This window comes from Callospermophilus lateralis, unplaced genomic scaffold (assembly GCF_048772815.1).
Source record: "Callospermophilus lateralis isolate mCalLat2 unplaced genomic scaffold, mCalLat2.hap1 Scaffold_84, whole genome shotgun sequence".
In the NCBI taxonomy this organism is placed as follows: Eukaryota; Metazoa; Chordata; class Mammalia; order Rodentia; family Sciuridae; genus Callospermophilus; species Callospermophilus lateralis.
In genome coordinates, this window is record NW_027516477.1 from 1,745,440 (window position 1) to 1,771,610 (window position 26,171).

At 40.9% G+C, this 26,171-nt stretch overlaps 1 protein-coding gene across 1 annotated transcript in view; it reads left to right on the top strand.

The window, feature by feature from the left end:
• The window catches only part of LOC143641071 (uncharacterized), a 170,944-nt gene extending 154,966 nt beyond the window's left edge, over positions 1 to 15,978 (top strand). Inside the window, exons 10-15 of the mRNA XM_077108493.1 lie at positions 99 to 248; positions 5,291 to 5,448; positions 7,828 to 7,978; positions 9,047 to 9,152; positions 9,295 to 9,418; positions 15,832 to 15,978. Of these exons, the coding sequence (XP_076964608.1) occupies positions 99 to 248; positions 5,291 to 5,448; positions 7,828 to 7,978; positions 9,047 to 9,152; positions 9,295 to 9,418; positions 15,832 to 15,978 (836 nt within the window). The remainder of the gene's footprint in view (positions 1 to 98; positions 249 to 5,290; positions 5,449 to 7,827; positions 7,979 to 9,046; positions 9,153 to 9,294; positions 9,419 to 15,831) is intronic.
• Positions 15,979 to 26,171: the final 10,193 nt, after the last annotated feature.

Sequence of the window (26,171 nt, forward strand, 5' to 3'; positions counted from 1 at the left end):
GACATCCTGCTGGAGATGAGATATGGGGAGAGGATGAGTCCTTGGGGACAGGGGGGTCCTGGACCCAGGGCTGGGTCTCATCCTCTCTGTTTCTGCAGCTTGGCCACAGTACCGGGTTGTGGGCTCTGTGGACGCCGGACAGTACAACCTGGAGATCACCGATGCCGAACTCTCTGAGGATGCTTCTTACGAGTGCCAGGCCACGGAGGCCGCCCTGCGCTCCCGGAGGGCCAAGTTCACTGTGCTCAGTAATGACCCAGGGCCCCTCGGTGCCCCACACCCTGTCTCTCCCGCTCTCCCATTCCCTGCCCTACTCTCTCCCTGGTTCTCTCTCTACAACTCCTTCCTTAAATGGCTTCCCAAATTCAAATGCAGATGAAGGCTTCTAATGGCCTCCATTGGATCAGTTCAGTCAAGTAAGGCTTCCTGGAGGAGTAGAATATTTAGGGGGCTGGTAGCCGGGCAGGTTGTGTGTTCTTCTGCTTCAACTTCTGCCCAGGCCACTCCAGGGACCCAGTCCCACCTCAGGACATAATGCCACTGAGACAGGGCTCTCCTGAAGGGAGAGGAAAAGTGTGGGGTGGTGGTCAGAGAGCTTCCCCCTCTTCCCTTCCACCTGTCTCGGTTGCTTCTGATCCCCAGCAATGGCCCCTCTAGCCATGGCTGCCTCCTCCCTCTCTCCCTTCTCTCAGATTCACCTGTGCCTCCTGGGTACCAGCGAGCTGGGCTGGAAGAGTAGGCCTGAGGCTGGGCCCCAGGGGGTGGGGGGCAGGGGTCCTGCTGCATCTGGCCCAGGCTGTAGCTTCAGGAGGGCTTGCCTCTTGGAAGACCTGCTCCCAGGGGGAGCCCACAGGGGAACAGAGCAGATGTCCCTCTGTGGTCACCCCTGAAGCCATGTGCATTATGAAGGGACTCTCCTGCATGGAAGCCCAGGAATGAGGCCAGCCCTGCAGTGCCTTTGCCCCTCTCCCCTGCCCCCCCCTTCTGTCTCCCCATGTCTGTGGTCTGGAGGTGCCTCGGCCTCCCTTCTGCCTGTCTCTGGCTTGGAACCTTTCTGCCTGAGACCCTCTGTTCCCATGTTATTGATTTTTGTCCCTATCTCGTTCCTTCCTCCAGATGGATCTGTGCCGCTCCCCTCTCTCTTCCCTCCCTGTAACCAGAAATCGTTGAAGTGGGGGGGCTTGGGAGGGGGGCTCAGGGTGCTTTCTTATTTTGAGAGGAGAGGAGTGAGATTGTGACAGGTTGTCTGGGTGGGCTGCTGGGAGGCCCGAGACCTGGGTCATTTGGATCCTAAAGAGGTCACGACCCCTGGGCATGGGGTTTCTCATCCATAATGTGGCACAGTGACGCCGGACTTTTTTAGCAATTGCCGCCTTGCTGCTCCCTGCACAGGGAGCTGTAAACGGTGAAGATGCGCCCGAGTGTGAGGCATTAGGATAGGCAGGCGAGGACCGAGGAACCCAGCAGCTGGTTTCTTCGGATGGAGAGGCCCCAGAGGACTAGGATTCAGGGCTGGTTGGTGACTTGCTTTTCCTCTCTAGGACTAAATCAGGAAGAATAGCCAGGAGCAGGGTGGGACCCCAGAGCAGGAATTAAAGCTAAGCACAGGATGCCAACGTGTCATCTTGCCACCCTGGACAGGACACTCCAAGGGAACCATGGTTTAGGGGAATCCTTCCTTCCTTCACCCTCCCTAACTACCTCTGTTTTGGACCCTGGAAAATGCTGCTTCTGCCCTGGACAACTCCCATCCTAATGAGGGGTCCTGATACTCTTTACTTCTCTCTCTAGCCCCAGGTCAGAGATGGAGAGTTAGAGATGAGGAAAATCCAACTAAGCAAGGGCTTCTAATGGCCTCCATTGGGTTGGTTCAGTCACCGAAGGCTTCCTGGAGGAGGAGAATATCAAAGGGAGCCCTAGATGCAGAAGTGCCTTGTTCAAAACCTTGTAGGTCAATGAGGGCACGCTGCCTGAGCAGGGACACTGGCTTATGGGAGGATGGGGTTAGTGTTGGGTGGGGTCTTGCTGGTCTGGCTTGAATGTATGATCAAAGCAGAGAAAGGCCCTAAGAGTCAGAGAGCTGGGCTGGGGATACAGCTCAGGGGGTAGAGTGTTAGCCTTGCATGCACAAGAGTTCTGAGCCCTGGCACCACCAGAAAAGAAGAGAGAGAGAGAGAGAGAGAGAGAGAGAGAGAGAGAGAGAGAGAGGGAGGGAGGGAGGATGCTGCCTGAGAGGTAGGATGTTTATTCTAGCTGCACCTTTCCCTCACTCTGCCCCATCCTGGTCTCTTTTTTGAGCCCTGAAATGCCTGGCAGAGGCACCACATAGAGCTAATAAGAAAGCCCGACATTTCTCTTTGCGGAACTGGGGATTGAACCAGGAGCACTCTACCCCTGAGCTACATCCCCAGCTCTTGTTGTTTGTTTGTTTTGAAGCAGGGTCTGACTAAATTTCCTAGGCGGGCTTTGAACTTGCCATCTTCCTGCCTCAGGCTCCTGAGCAGCTGGGATTACAAGGCATGTGCCACTGGGCCCCCCAGAAGGGATGATATTTCTTGCACCCCTCCTGCTACCCAGAGCCTTGGCTCCGGGCAGCCTGGGGCCCAGAGACCGGGCAGGCCACAAAGGAGGAGGGTGCAGTGCCCTGGGCCTGGGATCAGCCTTCCTGTACACAACAGCTTCATAAACCCCCCCTCAGCCCCACCCAGTGTGCCCCTTGCCCACCCCACCTCTCCAGGCCAGACATCTTCACAGAATGAACTCTTTCATTCGTCTTTACGGCAGGCTTTGAGAAGAGGACTCCTGCTCCCCGGCAGACGCAGACACAATATAGATCTGCAGACCAACAGCTCATTAGTCACAGCAATAACAACCAGAGTGCACTGCCATGGGCTTAGCTTTGGAGTCAGGCAGGCCTGGCCCGCATTCCAGCTGTGCCACCGAGTCCGCTCTCGTGGCTCTGAGTGCGTCGGTGTAAACTCCAGAGCCTCAACTCCTCCTGGGTAAATTAGGGTTAGTGATATTCCCATGAAAGGATTAGGGAAGGACACCTTGTGGCAAGGTAAAATAAAGTCACCTGCATGAGACACTTAGCTGACACAAGACCCACTTCCAAGGAAGGATGAAATTGTCGTCAATTGTATCACACTTTACAGGTGGCTTCTCTTCCTCCATCTCATTTTATCCCCACAACTGCAATTCTGAGGAGTTGGTATCAATGTTAGTTTTGAAATTTCACAAACAAGGGAACAGAGGGCGTGGACACTATGTGGGCACACAGATACACAGATTGAAGTCACAAATCCTCAGATCTCATTCATACGCATGAGCACAAGTGGACTCCTGCACCCTAACAGCTGGCGTCCTTTGCCCAGCTGGGGAGGGCAGAGATGAGCTCACAGAGAGTAGGCATAGAGTTTGAAAGGCTAGAAAAAGTGGGCTGGAGGGAGAAGTGACAGATGGGTAGTCCTTCCCTGAACAAAGGGAACTGAGAGCTCATGGGAGGAGCTCAGGAGCTCACCCCGGAGTGGCCCCGCATCTGGGTGTACGTGGCATCTCCACCTGTAGAAGCTCAGGGCTCTGGTCACCCAGGACCCTACTTCCTGGTATGACACCAAGATGTGACCTCAGAGGAACCCTGAGAGGCAGCCCCTTACTCATCTCTCTCCATGTTTCTCTGGTTCTCAAGCTGCTTCTCACCTGCATCCCTATCTGGCATTGGAACCAGATACACCAGGGTGCAAGAGGAGGAGCTGGGGGTCCAGGATGGTCAGCCAGGCGGGAGCCACTGCTCACGACTCGGGGAGGGAAGTAAAACTAACACATTTTAGATTTCACAAGTGAGTCACACAATACCGTCTACATACAGCATCTCACAGACATTCCAGCGAGTAGGGATTAAATCTCTAATGAAGAAACTAAGACTCACAGACTGCAGAGACTCACCCCAAATCACAGACAGGTGCCAGGATTTGAAACCACAGGAGCTTGGTTCTAAATTCCATTCTTTTCCCAGGATACCACGCAGCATGTGTGCGTTTAACAGAATGCTGGCACAGGCCACAAGTGGAAACCCCAACATAGAGAAGCTCATTTCATAAGTTCCAGGACAGCCCTTCCTCCCCAGTTCCATGGACCTCCCAGGGTCTCCTTTCAAGGGTCCCATTTGGAAAACTCCCTTAGAGTCCTCCTTGTCTTCCCCAAAGAAGCAGAGACACATCTTTTCTCATTTCAAGCTGATGATCATTGTGGGGACTAAAAAGATTACAATCAAAATCCTCCTGCCTTTATCCCATCTATTGTCCATTTATGAATTCAGCAAAAAAATCTCCCCCAAAGAACCTGCTAACTACCAAGCTCTGGACGTTGAGGGTTTAGAGTAAATAAAAAGAGCCCATGCCCCAAGGCAACTCACAATCTGATCACCTGAGCATTTAGAAGCCTGCAGAGATTGGAGATAGAGAGGCCCGACCACCACCACCACTTGCCAGCATCAGATATCTGACAATTGGATTCCTTAAGCATTTAGTAAAGGGCTGCTTTGGTCTAGGCACCTGAGACTATATATTGATGTTAGTAGGAGAGGGTCTCTGCTTTCCAAGGGATTTTGGTTGGGATCGGGTTAGATAATCATTGCAAGGAATTCAAATACAGATAAGAGGAGTATTTAGCCAGTGCTGAGAGCTATGGGACTGTCTGGGGAGTGGAGCATGGGAAACTTTGTGCATGCACTGAGACTCAAGCGGGATGCCAGGACCCCAACAGCAGCTGTGAGCTAAGGACCTACCATCATGAAAAAACAATGAGGTGCAAAGCTTCAGGGCCTGACTGGAGGGCCCCAGAGCAGGGGGCTGAGGGGCCTGGCACTCCTCATGTTCAGGACAGTTGCCCCAAGGCAGAAGAGCAGGCTGGGGCGGGGGGGAATGGATGCAAGAAGCCCTGTACCTTCCCTAGGTATGAGCTGTACTCCAGCCCCTAGAGCCCAGCCCTCTCCTGAGTTCAAAGCTACCACTCCATCTGTAGTATGTATCCATGACACCTGAGCCATCATGGGGGGGTGTAATAACAAAAAATGGTCCAGGCTAGGAAAGAATAGCCATGGCAGGGAGGCTGGGACCAGCACATGAACATAGCGTGGGGCAATACGGTTACTGTAAGTCAGGGGTGGGTGGCACCGCCCTGCAGAGAGGTGTGGATGTGGGTGCAGGGATGCCTCTGTGGGCAGAGGTCTTGGTCAGGAGGGCACTGTTGGCCACAGCCTCGGCTGACATTGCTTTGCTCTCCCCTGCAGTCCCCCCAGAGGACACCAGAATTGATGGAGGCCCTGTGATTCTGCTGCAGGTGGGCACCCCCCACAACCTCACATGCCGAGCCTTCAACGCCAAGCCTGCAGCCACCATCATCTGGTTCCAGGACGGGACGCAGCAGGAGGGCGCTGTGGCCAGCACGGTGAGACATTGGCCTGCCCCCTTGGCTCCCCTTGGCCCAGCCCTAGGTCACCTTTCCTTCCCTATGGGGATTTGACCATAGACTGGAGAGAACATAGATGTGAGGAGGGAAAACGGAGGCCTGGAGAGCTGGATTCCTGGGTTCACTGTGCCAGTTGGCTGAACAGCAGTGGAGGATAGTACTAGCCACTGTGATTGATGAAGCACCTCCTGTATGCTAGGTCCCTGGACAGTCTCCCTGTGAGCTCACAAAGGGGTGACCGATAATCAGAGAAGTTGTGTGCCTTGCCAAGGTCACCCAGCTGGTGAGCTGGGATTGGTACCTGGGTCTGACTGTGCAGTCACCTCTACCCACTTCCTTCAGCATCAGGTTGGCACATTATCCCAATCACAACAACCAAGAGGTTGGGGAAACGGGGGTTACCACGAATGTTTTATTGATAAGGAATCCAGACAGTAAGTGACTTGCCGAGATCACATGGCAGAATTGGTGGTAGAAGCCCGTCTGATGGGGCCTGACTGTAATTCTTGAGACTTGGGAGGCTGGGGAGGGAAGATCGCAAATTGGAGGCCAGCCTGGGAAACTTTGGGAGACTGTCTCAGTAAAAAAATGGAAAGGGCTGGGGTGAGCGCCATGGTAGAGCACCCTTGGGCTCAATCTCTGGTATCACAAAAAAAGAAAAAAAAAAATCTTTGTTTCTGGGGTTTCTTCTGCTAGCCATGGGGGAACATATATGCCCAGCCCTTTGCTGAGTGCTGCAGAAGATGCTTCTCAGGGTGGGGAGAGAGAACATTCCTCCAAGCATGAGCTTAGGGGATTCTGGCTTTAGCTCTACATGTAACACACTGTATGACCTTGAAAAATTCCTTCTACTTCTCTGTGATTTAGTAAGTGATCTTTTGGCCTCAGTAGTTCTTAACACTTTACCACCAAGAACTCAAGTTATTATTCTCCTAGAGGGTATATGTTTTAAAATAATTGGGCTGCTGGGATGTGGCTTAGAGGTAGAGCAGTTGCCTAGTGTGTGTGAAGCCCGGGGTTCAATCCCAGGAATGGGGGGGATGTGTGTGTGTATATATATATGCACAGATTATGAATATATATTTATATAAAATCTGTCAAGTCTATTTGTTAATGCGATTTCTTGTCCACCCCCTTCTCATATTCATTTAAGCCTGTGGCACTTTGAAGCAACATGAGTGTTACTGTACTGTCCCAGTCCCCCAAAGATGTGTGTATGATTGTCAAACTGCAGGACCTTTGGTTCATGGGAGCATTTCCCTTAGACAGTTGGCAATATAGAAAACAGCCTTGTGGGTTCTTGTGATCATATTTGGGGACCTCTGCTTGCGAGTCACTGAGCCAGTGTGAATCTTTGAGCCCATGAGTCCCTTCCCTAAACTCAAAAGGCATTTACAGGTCAGTGGGAAAGGCCTGGCGCTGAAACACACCCAGGGAGCCAGGTGGATATGCCTCGAGCCACATGTAGGGCAGCCTGACTGTGGGGACCAAGTTCAGGCTGAGAGTCCTGAAGCCTGAGGCTGGCCCTTGCAGGCTCTCTAGAAGAGGAAGGACTTGTACTGGGCTCAAAGAATTCCAAGAATGAAGCTCAATGCCATGGGGGAAACTATGCAACACAAAGAGGGAATTCTTATGCACGCTATGAACTTCAGTGATGATAAATCAATATTGGTTCCTCTGTTGTTTGTTTATTATTTGAGGGGCCAGGGATAGAGCCCAGGTGTATTCTCTCTCCAAGCTAAACCCCCAGTCATTTTTATTTTGAAACAGAGTTTCACTATGTTGCTGAGGTTGGCTTTGAACTCATTATTCTCCTGCTTTAGCCACCCAAGTCTTTGGGATTGTAGGCGTGTGCCACCACACCAGGTTATTGTAATAAATTTATCACACTAGTACGAGATGTCAATAATGAGGGAAACTGAGGTAGGGAGAATATATGGAAACTATTTTCTGCTGTAAAATAATAAAGTCTGTGGGTGCAGTGGTGCATGCCTATAATCCCAGCGGCTCCGGAGGCTGAGACAGGAGGCTCGTGAGTTCAAAGCCCAGCATCAGCAAAAGCGAGTTGCTAAATAACTCAGTGAGTGTCGGGACCCTACATCTAAATAAAACAAAATAGGGCTGGGGAGGTGGCTCAGTGGTTGAGTGCCCCTGAATTCAATTCCTGGTACCCCTAATAATAATAATAACGTCTGAAAAATTAAAAACAACAACATCACATGGTGGGGAAGAAGTTGGGAGTGAGGGAGAAAGCTGAACTTTAAAGCCTTCCACCTGCCCAAGCTCGACTCTGAGTGGGTCCCTTGAGAGCAGAGGGTTCTTAGCTTGACCGTGTCACCCACCCTCGGCCCTTCCCAGGAACTGCTAAAGGATGGGAAGAGGGAGACCACCATCAGCCAGCTGCTCATTAACCCCACAGACCTTTTCATCAGGCGCGTCTTCACCTGCCGCAGCATGAACGAGGCCATCCCCAGTGGCAAGGAGACTTCCATTGAGCTGGATGTGCATCGTGAGTGGGGTCCTGAGGAGGGGCAGTCGGGGCCTGTCAGGTGGGGAGAGGATGCAGGCGACCTTTTGAGAAGCCCAGAATAAGCATCCTATAGGGGCCCCAGAACAGTTGTTCCCTTCCCTGCCTTCAGTTTCGTGGTTGGAACTCGCGGCACTGAGGGCTGACAGAAGGGTCACCGTAGTTGCAGAATATAAAATACAGACCAACAGTCCTTTATCCACAGTTCCAAACTGAAGTGATTTAGGGTCAAAACCTGAACCCAGGTATTTAACTTAAGAGCCATATGCTCCTACTGGGTGTGGTGACACATACAGGCCTGTAATCCCAGCAGCTAGGGAGGCTGAGGCAGGAAGATCACAAGTTCAAGGCCAGCCTTGGCAACTGAGTGAGACCCTGCTTCAAAATAAAAATTTAAAAGATCTGGAGAATGAATGTAATTCAGTGATAGAACCAGCATCCTTGGATTTAATCCCCAGAACTCCAAAATAAATAATAAATAAAGTGGGTTATATGTCTCACCATGACGCATTGCTCAAATGCTATGGGGGATCTTGCATAGTAAAGAGTCTTTCTAAAAAATTTGAAAAATTCCAAATTCCAGTCCCAAGGGATTCAGATAAGGGATTTTGGATCTGGCCTTGCTTCTTGGAGTTGAGAATTAAATAAGTTAGAGTATAAGAACGCCTAGCATGGGGTACACTTACCTGGTAGGTGCTCAGTAAATTCCCTCTCTGCCCAGGGAAACATGGGGGTGCCAGCAGTAATTGGGGATGCTCCCACCCTGTCCCCTTGTAGTTAGACCAGTGAGCCGACACTGATGCCTAGTGGCCATGGTGTGTCATTACACCCATTAAATAGTTTGCCCCTTGGGTGCCATCCTTGGTGGTCAGTCACCCTTGCCAACCACCCTTCCACCAGTGTGGAGAAGATGAGGGAGATGGTTTATTTATTGGACCTACCATACTGCAAACCCAAATTCCCAGACCACACCAGAACATATGTGCCAGGGGGAGAATAAGAAATTCAAAAGACAGAAGAGACCCTGACTTCCTCTCCCCTGCTTTGCAGACCCTTCTACAGTGACCCTGTCCATTCAGCCGCAGATGGTACAGGAAGGCGAGCGTGTTGTCTTCCCATGCCAGGCCACAGCCAACCCCGGGATCCTGGGCTATAGGTGATAGGGTCAGGGCTGGGAGCGCTCTGGGAGAGATAGTGAGACCAGGAGGTGGGGGGTACTGTGAAGGCCAGTGTCCTCAGAGGTAGCAAAGAGAGAATGGCAAGTCCTGATCCCACTTCTGTGCTGCATCCTCCCCCAGGTGGGCCAAGGGGGGCTTCCTGATTGAAGATGCCCAGGAGAGCCACTACGAGACCAACATCGCCTACTCCTTCTTCACAGAGCCCGTGTCCTGTGAGGTCCACAACAAAGTGGGCAGTACCAACGTCAGCACTTTAGTAAACGTCCATTGTGAGTAGCTAAAAGGACAGGGACAGGGAGAGAGGGCCTTCACAGGGTGTAGTTATATTGCCTAAAAACCATTTTACATATAAACCTCACTAAAAGTGAATACAAGCAGTCTCAGAGTCTGGCCTGGGTAATCCAGGGTACACCCAGGCTTCCCTTCTTAGAGAGAAAGGCTATGCAATTAAAATCATGGCTCATTTTGCTAGGGCCTACCCTGTTCATCCCCTAAGAAGAACTAGAAAAAGGAACAAATATTTGAGAAATACAGCCAGTTCTGAATGTTACCAGCATTGGTTTCCTATGTGAAAGAAATTGAGCTGAAAATGACCTTTTTGGATTTGTCAGACTTTTCTTTACTTTCATTTCTTTGTCCTCCAAAGGTAAACTATTAATTTTTCATCCACCACCTGCCATTCAGTAGACAACATTTACTACACTCCTATTTCCTCTTAGTGTAGTTATTGTAGCAAATGGAAAATTTCTTTAATTGTCTTGTATTCTCTGTTTGTCAAATAATTATGGAACATGGGATCTTATTGAACATCTGGTCCCCTGAACTGGGTAGGGAGAGAACAAAAGCTTGTTTATTTTTTTTCCTCACAATGTTTTTGTTATCAGGAACTTCTCTTTATAGAAACCATCTTGGCATGTGAAGTTAAAGATGTTATAAGGATAAATCTAAGATTAGGATCCAGGTTCATTACTCCGATTTGGGCAGGTGGACACTTTCCATTAATGTTGGGACAGCAAAAGTATATCCAAATGGTCCACAGCCCAGCACGGAAGATCACTGGGTGAGAAGGGCAAACTAAGGTGTGACAGCAAATAGAGATTACTGAGACAGCATCTGTCTGGAAAGAGCAGCTGTCAGTTATAAAGTCTCCTGTAACAAATGGAAGATTGCATGTCAGATCTCTAGAAATATAGATGGACCATAATAAGATTGTCAGCCATTATCACATGGTTTGAAGAGAAAATAACAGATGCTAATAAAATGGGATGTGTGAGGCAGTGATAAAGAAACCTATTTTTTTTTTCTTGAGGACAAGGTTTTGTTTGAAGCCCACATTTGACTATAGTATCTTTTCCAAAAGTAGAGAAAGAGAGTGTGTGTGTGTTTATGAAAGCCACAAGTCTCCAGATGCAGATTGGCTCATAATTTACCAGTGTAATTTCACTTTGGGTTTTGTTCTTTTAGTAATGATTGAAGAATAAGTGATATGCACTTCCATTTAGTTTTTTTTTTTATTTTGCTTAGTTTTAAGTTATCTTCCTAGTGTATAAGACATATGAGACTCTTGACTAGAGCGTTTGGCAATTTTCTCTTTTTTTAGTACTCACAACTCATTGTGGGATAGCATGCCTGTTTCTTGAAAGATGATTGCAAAATAGGATGCCAGAAAAAAAGAAAATAAAAATAAGATCCTGGATTTATATGTTTTACTTTCCCTTTAGAGACTATGAATATAAGAAGTAATTAGCAAAAACATTGACTTTATCATTGTTTTGATTACATTTGTTTAAATATGCCTTCTTTTCATGTCTGTGCTTCTGTCATTCAGAATTGTTTTTGCAGCTATCACTTGGCCACCCATCTCTTCAAAAATGAAAAAGTGTTTATATATTACTTCATAATTTTTTTAAAAAAATTTTTAGTTGTTTATTTATTTGTATGTGGTGCTGAGAATCAAACCCAGTGCCTCACACAAGACAGGCAAGTGTGCTACCACTGAGCCATAACCCCAGTCCCATCATAAAAATTTTAATATGAAATCTAATATTATGTATTATTATTCTGCTAAATTTCATTTTCCAAATAAAATGAAACTTGACAGGATAAGCTTTCAAAACACATATTCCAATTTGCTCCTTTATAAAACATGATTACTATTTCTAAGAAGATGTGTATCAATCTAAGTAATAGCTTTTACATATTTTGAATCATAAAATCATGGCTTCAAAGTTGGTGGATTTGACATAAAGTTTAATACAGAGATGAGTTCAGAAGTGGTAGTTCTTTATAGCCAGTAGGAAGGGTTATTTCTGCCTCAGTTGGAGATTTGCCATATTAGGAGATAATGTGAAAAAGAGGTTTGTTTTAGGGGAAGACATGCTTTCAAAGATTTTCATCACATTACTCAGCACTTAATTCAGTTATCCCAACAAATAGCCATTGAACTTATTTAGCAAAGTTCTCCATAGCATCATTTTATATTGAATATGTGCTTTTAACTTTTTAATTTCCTGATAGCCACTTTGGGAATCCCGGTCTCAAATTGAAGCATATTGCCAGCAAAACAGTAAACAATTACTTTTGAAGATTTTCATGACCTGAAAGTGTTTTCTGGTTTTGTTTGGTTTTTCAAAAATTTTTTTCAGAGAAGTATATCAGAGAACTCCCTGGTAGAAATGGACTTCTTAGGTCAGAAAAGCAGAGTTATAGAAAATCCCACCGAAGCTCTTTCAGTTGCAGTTGAAGAAGGACTCACTTGGAGGGTACTCATGATTTCACTTTCTTGAAAGAATTTTTAATTTGAATTTGTTTCACCCCCCAAAACTGAGATTTGTTTTCCCATTTCTTGCTCAGAAAAAAGGATGTTTGCGCCTGGGCAGTCACGGTAGTCCCACTGCCTCCTCACAGACCTCTGCCACAAACATGGGTATGTATGCTCCTAGCCATGGTCACTGAGCTGATGGGCAGCTTGACATGACTTTAGTGACATGTAGTCACTAAGTGATGGGGCACATATATGTAGTGAAATTGAAGTCACTGCAAGCAAACCTTTGTATTCATTCATTTTATTTCTTTAGCCATCCATCGGTTTCACCACAAGATTTCCAGAGATGAAGCTCAGCGATTGATTATTCAGCAAGGACTTGTGGATGGGTAAGTGTGATACTTTTAGTGTTGAGTAGAATTTGGGTTTGGATTTTGGATTTGGTTTGGATTTTGCCAGTAAATAATAATCATTTATTCAGTGCACACCCAGTGTTTTTAATTTTGGCTTATCATAACACAGAAATGACTTTGTTCTGTAAGAGTGGCTATCACTGAATTCTAGCAATATCTGTATAATACCCAGTACACACACAGTGTTTGTGTATAAGTTAACAGAGAAGAGAATAGTATTACTTGTTCTTGACTAGGAGCACTAATGGTATCTATTCTGTGCCAATTCTAGCATTTTAGATATTAATTCATGAGTATCAATGTTTCAATTTGAACAAGTAATTAATATGATTCTAAAATATGATTTACATTATGACATTATCCTATACATTGTAATTCTTTTTAGGTGTAATGCAGGGTATATTAAGTAGAAAATTTTTTTCTGATGTTTTCAATGTTTGCTTTTATTTCTGTTTACATCCCTATTGCTTTTTCTCTAAATATTAACAGCTTAAAAATTAAAAGAGTACTTTTTGATGATTTTTTGTGTTATCTTTTAATGGGATACCATGGAGTACACAAAAGAAGCATAAAATATTTTATGAGAGATTTATAATCTGAAGGATTTTCTTCTCACATTACTCAGTTTCAGGTACTTTAATACTGCTAAGTTCCTTCCCAAATGCAGTATAATGAGAACATTTTATTGAGGATTGGATGAGAAATGAAACCATTGCCAGTTTAAACAACTGGAGAAAGAATCTTTTAACTTCAAAGGTTGACTTAAGATGATGACAAGAGTTTGAGGAGATTTAATACTGACATTTGGGTAAAAATGCATCTTCACATGGAAGATTATTAATAACAAGTCAGCATTTCATCAGAATCTAAATAATAAAGTATTTTAATATACTTCTCTGCTTGGAGCACAGTCATTTTTTGGATATAAATTTGAACAGTGATCAGAGTTACAATCCAGTGAGGTCAGGAAAAGAAAAAAATAAGAAAGAATGATTTAAATGTTTTAGAAGATTATAATTCCCTTTATTTATGAATGTGTAACCTGGAGAAAATAATTATACAGAGTAATCATGCCTGTTCCTATTATTTTGGTATTTCTTCGGAAAGTTGTGAAGGTGTCAGGTGTTCCACCAGATGGTAGTGGTGATCTGCTTGGGAGGGGGAAGAATTACTGCTTAATTTTTCTGTGAAATGCCCTTTGTCCTGTCTCCCAATGATGTAATGTCAGAGTCTCACAAATAAAATGGATAATTTCATCAGACATCTGTGATGCCTCAGATTTGGCTGCTTCTTTGCCCAGGCACAGTGAGATTAGTATTGAAGTCACCAGTGGGGACCACTTACACAGTGTGTTTGCCAGTAATTAATACAAAACTGGCTTTCCACTGCATTGCCAGTAATTAAGAATCCATACCCGGCAGCCTTTTTCTCTGAGACCATTAGACCATGTCTTCTTTTTGTAACCTGACATTAATAGAGGCTTTCCCACTGCATTCTTCAAGGTTAAAGTGCACTTTGGGTATATTTTTTTTAACTTGAAACATTTTTACTTAAACATTTAATAAACAATTTAAAGTTGGTTTTTAAGGATATAGCATTTCTTATTTTCTGTCGTGTAACAGTAGAAGCCAGAATCAAAAGAAGAAAGCAGACCAAGTGTAGAAAAGGGGGTAAAAATGATTTTACTCTAAATCATTATGTCTTTTATACACACACACACATACACACACACACACACACACACACACACACACACACACACACTCATCCCTTATTCATTCTCATCCCTTATTCTTTCTGGTAGTTTCATGGGAATACCCAATTTCCCAGTGGAAAAAGGACAACATGAATTGTTGATGCCAACGGAATATTTTGCTGGGTTTGTAAGCAAACAATGTCACAAATAGACTGTGTATTTATCATATTAAAATTACATTAGCACTGATGACAGTTTTGTAGTATGAGATTATGTTGTAACATATCATTCACCAAGTTGAATAATCATACCCACTGAATACACAGTTAAGGAGATTCCAGCTACAGCTTTTATGAGTACACATCCTGGGTTTGTTACATGCTATGTTTCTATGAAATCTGTAAGTGAATGTAGAAACATATTGAAATTCTTCCTCTCTCTTTTTAGAGTTTTCTTGGTAAGGGGTAGTCAGATTAACCCCAAAATTTTTGTCCTGTCAATGAGTCATGGACAAAAAATAAAGCACTTTCAAATTATACCACTAAGTAATCTGTGATTTCACATTCGTATATTAGATATGATCTTAATGCATAAGCTTTTGGAAACTTTGTTTTTCTGTTGTTCCTTTTATTAAATATAATGTGGGAGCTTGTGGTTTGACCAGAGTTAAGTTTGGCAGAAATGGTTTAATGAGCCTGAATTAATATAAGAAATACAGGAATTGTAAAAATTAAATTTATCTTTTTTCCATGAAATATGATTTAGCAATATTGTATTGACCCCATGCCACCTATTGTTAAAAGGCCACTAAAGATTCTTTTTTCTGAGTTCTAACCATTCCTTAAAAAAAACATTATTTTGAGACCCTTTCTCTTCTCTCAAAGACATTTTTTTGCTATTATTGTTTGCTAGTTTTTGTTCATTTTTTTAAAAATTATTTGTATAGAAACACAGGAACTGTGAGATTGGTGGACATTTAAATAATCCTGGGAACATTTTTAAAATATCTGTGACTCTGTTTTTGGCTGGCACAACTTTCTTTGGAGTTTTTTCCGTTTCTGCTGTTGTGTGTCAGCATGTGCACATATGTACATATGTGATGTGCATATTAGAATCAGGCAGAGTAAAACAGATTCAGTCTACTTTCAGGAAGGTCTTATTTAAATTACTAATGCTTTCCTTTGAATTGCCTCTTTTTGAAATCATTCAAAGGCCATATAGAGTACCAACCCTGCTTTTTTGATTATTTGATCAGTGTCCCCAGCAAGTATGAGCGTTTAATGCTAGAAGACTTCACCACCAAACAAAAAAAGTCAACTGACATTCCATTGGCATAATATATTATTGCTTCAGAATGAACTTGCTGATAAAAATATATGAATAGTCATTTTTAATATACTGAGGCATTAAGTAGACAATGTTTAGAAATAGAAATTAATTTCTCTACACAGAAGCATTAAAATCTCCTGTGTACTTTTACACTGAATAGTACAGATTTCTCTCTGTTCATTGACTCAAAATTGTTAAACTATCCTAACTAAACAGAACTCTGGGAGAATTAGATGCAGAGAAAGTGGAGGCATGTTTCTTATCCAAGGATCAGATGATACTTCTTTTAAATGTAAGTGAAATTAAAGAAGTGAGCATGCCACGCTGTTCTCTGCACAGTCCTTAGTATTATAAACTTGTCAATGTTGGCAAGAAGACATAGCTTGCAGTGGAACAACCATCATCCTTCTGGATTCGTTACCCTCTTTACCAGCTTGTTGCTTTTCCTATTGCAGGTGGAAGATGATGGTGAAATGTTCCACATTCTAGATGATGGCCACACTAGATTTATGGATCTAATCCAGCTGGTGGAGTTCTACCAACTCAAGAAGGGTGTTCCTCCTTGCAAGTTGAAACATTATTGTTCTAGGATTGCGCTATAGCTGATCCAGAAGTGACATGTTAAACTGTTGAAGAAAAAAGACTCAAGGGTGAAAAATATTAAAAAGAGAGCATAAATAAGGGTAAAAAATACTGTGGTGAAAGGAATATTTTACCTGCAAGTTATAAAAAATATTTCGTGCATTGCAAATAAGCAGAAACTTGGATTTGCATTATAATCGTAATTTAAAATTTGTAAGTTGAAATTAAACCTTAAGAAAAAATGATTTGGAGTGTTCTTTTGTGGTTTCATATATTACTGTGTTTTCTTCAAATATGAATACTTCAAACATTTATCTGCTCCTTTTAAAAATATGACAGCCCTAGAATTCTCAAACACCAAATATGAAGAAGAAATCAGGTTTCAGAATGACCATTTTGCAAACTGAATTCCAGTTATACTACTTTTTTAATATTAAGAAGCATGAAAAATCTTTAGTTATTAATTAAAAGAAACTATACATGACTTGTTAATAAAACTAAAAACAATTTTGAATTGTATGTTCTCTGGTTTCATTATAGCCAAAGGATCAAATCATACTTTGTGGTAGCAGCTTAAAATTGTTTTGAAGTAAATTGGTTTTTTATCTAGAAAACTTTCATTAAAGTCATTGAATCGTACCATAAAATCTATACTAGTATTGAACATATTAGTGGCACATTGTTAATTGCACCTTTTACATTTCTTAATAATTGGCTGAGATTATCTATTTTTAAGAAAATGATCAAATTATTGAAAAATTTTGATAATTTGCACACACTTTATGATATATAAAGTATGATAATATAACATTGTCACCTTAATATTTTATGTTTAACTCATGCTTTTTAGAACATTCATTATATCCTTTCATTAATAAGTCAGTAAACCAATTAAAATAGGTAGAAAGAAAGATTCAAGACCTATGAGGATCCTAATAGGTAAATCTTTGTTCTTCTCTTTGTGCCCCTTTTAGTTTTTTTAGCATGGCAACATCAATATGGAAGCAAAGATTTTGAAAACTTGAGACAGTAATCTGCCTGTTATGACTCCAAGACAATCTGGGATGTTTTTACTTTTTAGTTTTGTTTGTTTGGCTGGGTTTTGATGTTGTTGTTTTTGTTATTGTTGTTCTATGATTCTTGTTCCCAGTTTGGTGGGAAGAATAATCATTGTTCTTTAAAAAAAGAGGAAAAACAAAACATCAAGTAAACCTCAATGTTATACAAAATATTGCCCATCCCTCTAACTGAGCCTTGTAACAAGCTTCTTGGAAAGATAGTTTTTTTAATCAATATTTCAAAATTGCATAATTCACTTTTAGATGAAAAATTATACATTTTTGTTAACAAAGCATAGAACGCATTCATGAAATGTGAATAAAATCAATATTATTGAAAAAGAATTACTTATTGGATTTTTAATATTCACTTTACTTCTCAGTGCAAATCTAACTCCTAAAACAATAAAACTTAGAACATTAATCTACTATTATAAATTACTGGTTATGGGGCTGCGCTTGTGGCTCAGTGGTAAACTTCTTGCCTAGCATGTGTAAGGCACTGGGTTCGATTCTCATCACCACATATAAAAAAATAAATGATAAAGGTCCACCAATAACTAATAAAAAATTAAAAATAAATTAATAAATTACTGGTCAGGTGTCCACAAACCCTGAAAGACACAGGACTTGCTGGTGGAATAGTGGGAGGTAATCACACTTGCCCCTTTCAAACTTTCATCATGGGCCTGGGTATTTCTGATTTATTTCCAATTTATAGAAACACACTGTGTTATGAATTGGAATGCACTTTCTCATGATATCTCCATTTCAAACAAATATCATAAAATATAATATTTTAAATACTAAATTCTTATAATTTGATCAATTTGTGCTTGTATTTGTTATTTGTGTTTCTAACTTCATTGCTAATCTAAAATTACTATTGGGGAGCTCAGGTTTTATATGAAATTGCTTACTTTTATTTTAAATCAAAAGTCAAAATTATTGAGTAAAGGGTCATGGAGTGTTTTAGTCAGCTTTTTTACTGCTGCAACCAAAAGACCTGACAAGAGCAATTAGAGGAGGAAAAGTTTATTTGGGGGCTCACAGTTTCAGAGGTCTCAGTCCATAGACAGCTGACTCCATTCTTTGGTTTCTGAGATGAGGCACAACACCATGGCAGAAGTGTGTGGTGGAGGAAAGCCATGGCCACCAGAAAGCAGAGAGAGGGCAAGCTCTCCTCATCAGGGATAAAATATAAACCCTAAAGGCACATTCCCAGGTACCCACCTCCTCCAACCACACCTTACCTGACTATGGTTAATCCCTGTCAGTGGATTGATGCAGCAGATTAGTTGAAGACTCTCATAACCCAATCATTTCACTCTAAATTTCTTGCATTGTTTCACACATGAGCCTTTGGGAGACATCTAATATCTAAACCATAACACGGAGGGAAAGTATTGTTTTCTTAATTTCTTTTTAAAAGGGGTACTTGCCTCTGTGTGGCTGTGTGTGTGTGTGTATGTGTGTGTAAATTTATTATGACGTTAAATCTGAGAATTTCAGACACATTCACAGGCACTTCAGTGTTGAAATGCATTCCCCAGAACATGTAAATTACCTTTGGAATCCTTTCCATTGTGATTTAGCCATGTTATATTATTTTGCCCCAGTCAGGATGGGAATGATGACAGATTAGCTTGGTTTTCTTCTATTTCTTTTCATATGTGGGTGTTGGCATGCCTCACTCTCTCAGAAAGAAGGGAGTGCCGCCGCCATACAGTCCTTGATGTTCCTTTTTATTTCCATATATTGAAGAAATAGGTAATTATTTTGAAACATTTGGAAGAACTAATCAAACAAGACTAAAATTATTAGGGTGCTTTAATTTGGAATAATTACTTGTTACACCCGTCCTGATTTACATGAGTAGACTTTTGTTTTACTCTGTTTCAGGGTGTTCAGCATCAATTAATTCATGTGGTCTCTGTCTTTTGAATACCAAAAGGATAACTCTACTCATGGTGGTTGTATTCTGGTCGGCAGATCAGACTGTTCCCTGGATCCTAATTACCCTGAGGGGGAATGATTGTCATTGGCAAAGGTTACAGCTTGGCTTTCCAAGCTGGCTTTACTGATTTAAAGCTGTTCCACTGCAGGAATTCTCATGCTTTGTGGTGCCTTGGTTCCATTTGGTGGTCTAGTAAAGCCTATGGACCCCATTGATAGAATATTTTTAAATATATAAAGTAGATAGAATTTCAAAGCACATGAACTATATAGAGACATAACTATCAATGTGGTGGAAACCCTGCTTTGCTGTGCCTTGCTGTGTCTATTTCTGGTTGTATTGACTCCTGTCCATATACGTCTTACAATTTTCTGTCCTATATTAATTTGGGAATAGGTGGGTGATTCACAGTGTTACTCATAATACTAATGGGGCGCAGAGTAGTTTTTTGAAATGTAGGATTATTGTAACATTCACTGAACATTCCCTCAGTCAAACCTCCATGTTTACCTCTTGTAGAGTGTGTCACCTTGTGCCAGTCTTGGATCTCACACTTAGACCTTCTGGGACTTTTAGGAACGCTCATAATTGGGGTACTGCTTAGAATGTCTCTAACTGCATATTCCTCAGGTCACAAATTAGAGGAATTTTTTATACATTATTAAAAAGGATTTTAGTGATGGCCTAAAGAAAGTCCAACCTTTTGGTGGAGCACATCACAATAATAACCTAAAAGCTCATAGCAGAAATCCCCCAAATGAATTTCTCACTGTCATAAATATTTGTTTCTCAGTTGGAATATCAAGTGTTTAGTTTTTTTTTTGCCATGCCAATATTTTTTGTAAGTTGACAGCTCTGCTGTCACACTTTATAGATTTGAATTCTAGCCCATTCTGAGTAACTTCATAGTCTAGTCAAGGGGTGTTTTGGGTTTCTTTTTTCCCCTAGAGGGGACTACCCCCACCACTAAGCATTACTATTTCCATCATCACCACCACTTTTGAAGTTGTCTTGGCAATTAAATGGAATCATTCAAATAAAACACTCAGCACATTGTCTAGAATTCTAATGTATATTATTAATGCATTAGTCATTGTATGTTTAGGTCCTCCACCTTGCAATATTCTTCTTTCCATGCAACACAGTTTTTATGGTACCTCTCATCTACCCTTCCTGCAGGAGCAATACACTGTACTTTCCATGTTGTGCCTCTGTCCTTGTTTCAGTCATTGTGATGGGTCTGCTTTGATGAAAGTGCCCCTGAGCACTGCAACAGGGTCCTGCCATCCATTTGTGGGACTGAGTAGACAATCAAAGTGTGTCTACCTATACTAGATCCCACAGATGGCCATGTTTTTTTTTAACCTGTGGTTAAAAGGATAAAAGTATGATTTGGGATTCTTATATATTGTCTTACTTCCTCTCTCTAAAATAGTGGTTGATATGATGGGAAGTAGAGAAGGTTGAAGACTTTTTTTAGAGTAATTGCCTAGACAGTGTAGGGAAGCTGAAAGAACACTTTCTAGGTGATTGGTCCATCTTGGAGTAATTAGCAAACTTTTAGGTGAATGTGACCTCTTCTGATTTTTTTAAACTCTTATTTTTTTTATTTGTTCTTATTAGTTATCAATGACAGTATAATGCATTTTTACACATCATGCATAAATGTAGAACTTCTGATTCTTCTGGTTATACATGACTACACTGGTAGTGTAGTCATATATGCATATAGGGTAATAATGTCTGATTTATTATACTATCCTTCCAACCCCCATTACCCCTCCTGTCCCTTCACATCTCTCTGCCTAGTGCAGAGTACATCTAGTCTCCCTGCCCCCATTGTGAATTAGCATTCTCATATCAGTAAAAAATATTCAACCTTGTTTTTTAGGGATTGACTTATTTCACTTAGCATGATATTCTCTAGCTCCATCCATTTACCTGCAAATGCTATAATTCCCTTCTTCTTTAAGGCTGAGTAATACTCCATTGCATATATATGCCACCTTTCCTTATCCATTCATCTGTTGAAGGGCATCTAAGTTGTTTTTATAGCTTAGCTAATGTGAGCTACTATAAACATTGATGTGGTTGCTTCACTGTAGTATGCTGATATAAAGTCCTTTGGATATTAACCAAGGAGTGGGATAGCTGGGTCAAATAGTGGCTCCATTTCAAGTTTTCTTAGGAATCTAAATACTGATTTCCATACTGGCTGCACCAATTTACAGTCCCAACAGCAGTGTATGAGTGTATTTTTTCCCTACATCCTCACCAACATTTATTGTTGCTTGTATTCTTGATGATTGCCATTCTGAATGGAGTGAGATGAAATCTCAGTGTAGTTTTGATTTGTATTTCTCTAATTGCTAGAGATGTTGGACATTTTTTCATATATTTGTTGATCAGTTCTAATTTTTCTTCTGTGAAGTGTCTGTTCAATTCCTTAACCCATTTATTAATTGGGTTATTTTTGTTTATTTATTTATTTGTTTTTGGTGTTAAGATTTTTTTCCTAGAGATTAATGTTCTATCTGAGGTTCCTTGGTAAAGATTTTTTCCCAGTCTGTAGGCTCTATTCATATTGATAGTTTCCTTTGCTGTGAAGAAGTTTTTAGTTTGAACCCATCCTGTTTACTAATTCTTGATTCTACTTCTTGTGCTTTAGGAGTCTTGTGAAGGAAGTCAGTTCTTAAGAGGATATGGTGAAGATCTGGGCCTATTTTTTCTTCTGTTAGGCAAGGTCTCTGTTCTAGTGCCTAAGTCTTTGATCCACTTTGAATTAAGTTTTGTACAGAGTGAGAGATAGGGGTTGTATTTCATTTTGTTACATGTGGATTTCCAGTTTTCCCAGCACCATTTGTTGAAGAGGCTGTCTTTTCTCCAATAAATGTTTTTGGTGTCTTTGTCTAGTATGAGATAACTGTATTATGTGGGTTTGTCTCTGTGTCTTCTATTCTGTATGATTGGTCTACACATCTCTTTTGCTGCCAACACCATGCTGTTCTTGTTACTATTGCTCTGTAGTATAGTTTAAGGTCTGGTATTGTGATGCCTCTTGCTTCACTCTTCTTGGTAAGGATTGCTTTGGCTATTTGGATCTCTTAGTTTCCCAAATGAATTTCATGATTTTGTTTCTATTACTATGAAGAACATCATTGGCATTTTAACAGGAATTGCATTAAATTTGTATAGAACTTTATGTAGTATGGCCATTTTGAAGATACTAATTCTGCTTTTCCAGGAGCATTGGAGATCTTCCCATCTCCTAGGGTCTTTAATTTTTTCTTTAGTGTTCTGTAGTTTTCATTGTAGAGGTCTTTCACCACTTTTATTAGATTGATTCCCAATTATTTTATTTTTTGAGGCTATTGTGAATGGGGTAGTAATTTCTAATTTTGTAATTTCTCTTTCAGTAGATTCATCATTTATGTATATTTATGCATTTGATTTGTGGGTATTGATTTTATATCCTGCGACTTTGCTGAAATCATTTACTAGTTCTAGAATATTGTGCTGTATTTTGTCAAATGATTTTTCTGCATTTATTGACATGATCATATGCTTCTTATCTTTAAGTCTATTGATGTGATGAATTACATTTATTGATTCCAAATGTTGAACCAATGCTGCATCCCTGAGATGAACTCCACTTGATTGTGGGGCACTGTTTTTTAAATATGTTTTTGTATGCAATTAGTCAGAATTTTATTGAAAAATTTGGCATCTCTGTTCATCAGAGATATTGGTCTGGAATTTTCTTTCTTTGATATGTCTTTGTCTGGTTTTGTTATATCAGGATGATACTAACATCAAAGAATGAGTTTGGAAGAGTTCCCTCCTTTTCTTCTTGGAATAATTTGAGAAGCACTGGTGTTAATTCTTCATTGAAGGTCTTCTAGAACTCGGCTGAGAATCCATCTGGTCCTGGGCTTTTCTTTATTGGTAGACTTTTGATGGTGTCTTCTATTTCATTACTTGAAATTGACCTGTTTAAATTGTGTATGTCCTCCTGATTCAGTTTGGGTAGGTCATATTTCTCTAGAAATGTCTCAAATCTTCGAGACTTTCTATTTTATTAGAGTATAAGTTTTCAAAATAATTTCTAATTATCTTTTGTATTTCAATAATATCTGTCATGATATTTCCTATTTCATCACAAATTTTAGTAATTTGAGTTTTCTTTTTCTTTCTCTTTGTTTGCATTGCTAGGGGTTTATCAGTTTTTTCAAAACAACAACTTTCTGTTTTGTCAGTTTTTTGAATTGTTTCTTCTGTTTCAATTTCTTTGATTTCAGCTCTGATTTTAATTACTTTCTGTTTTCTACTGCTTTCAGTATTGATTGATTCCTCTTTTTCTAGGGCTTTGAAATGTAATGTCAGGTCATTTATTCATTGACTTTCTATTCTTTTAATGAATGAGCTCAATGCAATGAACTTTCCTCTGATTTCTTTTACTATCCATTCATCATTCAACAGTGTATTATTTAGTCTCTGTAGCTGATTTTATACTCACAGTAGAGCCAGATCCCTTTGCAGGCTCCTTTAATATTAGCAATCTGATTATGAGCTGAAAATGATGTTCTTGCCTTGTGTGCTTGTTATGTTCACTCCAGCATGTATTGAGTGCCTGTTATGTGAAAGACACTTTTAGAGATGCAAAATTGAATAACAGTACAGATGTGCAAGTGCCTATTCTAGAAGGCGGGCTGGGTAAGTGTTCTACTATAAACACAAAGTGAGAGGGACATTGGTTACACTTGCTGAAAGATGGGAGGAGGGAAGTGGCTTTCTGGAAGCCTGCAGGAGTTAGATTTACAAAGCATTGGAGAAAGGAGTGTGCAGTGTCATCAAAAGGATTGGGCAGTGCCAGCCAGAATGGAAAGGACAGAGATTGAATTTAAGAGTTTTTCAGCAAATGATAACTTCATTGTAACTGAAGTGTGTGGAACAGTATAACAGAAAGGAAAGTCAAGGCAAATAGAACACAGGCAAGCTCCTGCTGCATTAGGGGGAGTTCCAATGATAGGCAAAGCAGTTGATACTCCAGTTAAGTGAAGCCATAGCCAGGCACTTCAGTGTTTTGCCCTGCACACTTCACCTGCTTGAAATCATGGAGGGGCTTTATTTAAATTTTTATCTCTGCCCTGCACATCAGAATTTCTCAAAATTATGAATGAATGTGTAAATTTATTATATCTTAGAAGGAGTATTATGATCTGGAGTGAGAAGGGCAATCATGGTCTGATGAGTAAGGTGGAGAAGGAAAGCACAGGAGGAGAACCCAACAGAGAGTTATTGAATATTCTTGGCACTAATCAGAAGAGTCTGCTCCAGAGTTTGAGCATGGAGAGATATTTTGTATAGAAGAACTTGTCAGTGATATTACACGCCATTGGATGAGAGGCATGGGGAGGCAGCAAGAGAGGTATAGAAAACAGTTAGTACCTTTAGGGTCTAGGAGACTGGGAGAATGGATATTCATGTAGGTGAAAAATTTATTTTAACATCATGAGAATTCTTAGTGAAAGAATTGTTTTTACTTAGAACTTCTTTATATAAGAAGGTGAAGCCTTAAGGCAGATGCTGAAGGGAATAGTTAAGACCTGATACCTTGTTTTACATAGGAAGTTATAACTGGGGCATAAAGATGAAGAATGGAGACAGAAACAAAGAGCCCAATAACAGGTAGAAGGTTGAACCTGAGGAGAAAGATGTAAAGATGAACACTGAGAGATTAAAGACAGCTCTGGGTGAAGAGCTTGCTTTCTTTATGGTACTGGGGACTGACCCCAGAGATCCTTTATCATTGAGCTATATCCTAAGTTCTTTTTGGGGGAGACAGAGCTGAGCTAAATTGCTGAAGCTGGCCTTGAACTTAAAATCCTCCTGAATCAACCTCCCAAGGCAAAGAGCTTTCTAAGCAGTGGATAGAGCATGTGTAAAAAGCCCCAAGGCAAAAAATAACATGGCACATTTGAGGAACAAATAAAGATCAGCATCAGTGGGCATGGTGGGTAAAGATGGTAGTGAATATACAGGAAACATTCTAATCTTTTAGGCCATGGAAAGAAGTGTGAGCCTAATTCTAATGGTAATGGAATTCCATGAATGGCTTTTAAATGAACAAACAAAAGATAAAATAAGAATTGTATTCCTATAAGATCCTTCCTAAAGCTTTGTGGGTCATGGATTGGGACTAGATAAGAGTAGATGTTTCCCATAATACCATTTATAATAGTGAAAAATTTCAAACCAAATACTTATTAACAGGGATCATAATGAATTGATCATCTATCTGCTAACACTTATTAGGAAAAATTTCTACTACAATGAGAAAAAACATGTGTGGGTGTGTGCATGTAAAAGCTCTTTGGGAGGTTGATTCAGGAGGATTTTAAGTTCAAGGCCAGCTTGTATGTTTGTGTGTGTTCATGCTAGGAAAATCTGAACAAAATGATAGAAGTAGTTGGTCTGGCTCTCCCTATCACATAAAATTCATGGGTTGTGGAGGTGACTATAAATTGGTTTATTGACTATAACTTGCCGATACAGGATGAAATTATTTAAATTGTTTATTTTCTCTCCCTACTTTTCTAAATTTGACCACATTTGTTCGTAGGCTGTTAATGTGACCTGGCAATCTTTTTGGGTAAAATGCACATTTGTATTATTGCTGTCTTATCCTAACAATCCAGAGTTTGAGCCTGAGCATGTTACTTTTCTGCCAAAATATGAAGATTCATTAGTTTCCATTAATTCTCTATGGATAATGAACATGCATCTTGGCCTATTCATTAAGGAAAATAATCTAAATTTAGACTTTCTCCCTAGTCTGCGATCCTGGTAATTCAAAGGAGCCTAATAATTTTTGTACAAAGAGACCTATTTTTAACTTCTGAAACCAGGCTTTTCCCAGCTTTTCACCTGGGAGGCTTGGTGAAAATTACAAATTGGCTTTAGCATCAAACTCCCCAGTCGTCTTCCAGCACCATTACCCTAGATGAACATGCATCCTACACAGGTACTGGTGAGGCTGAGGGTTATTTGAACATGTTTTAAGAAAGGATATTACTTTCTTCTTGCTGCACATTGTAATGTTTAACACTTTTCTATAGGAGGAGGAAGTTTCTTATCTGGAATTGCAATCTACTTGGTTAATTTTTAGTCTCTTTAGAAAAAAAAAAACAATTGTTTT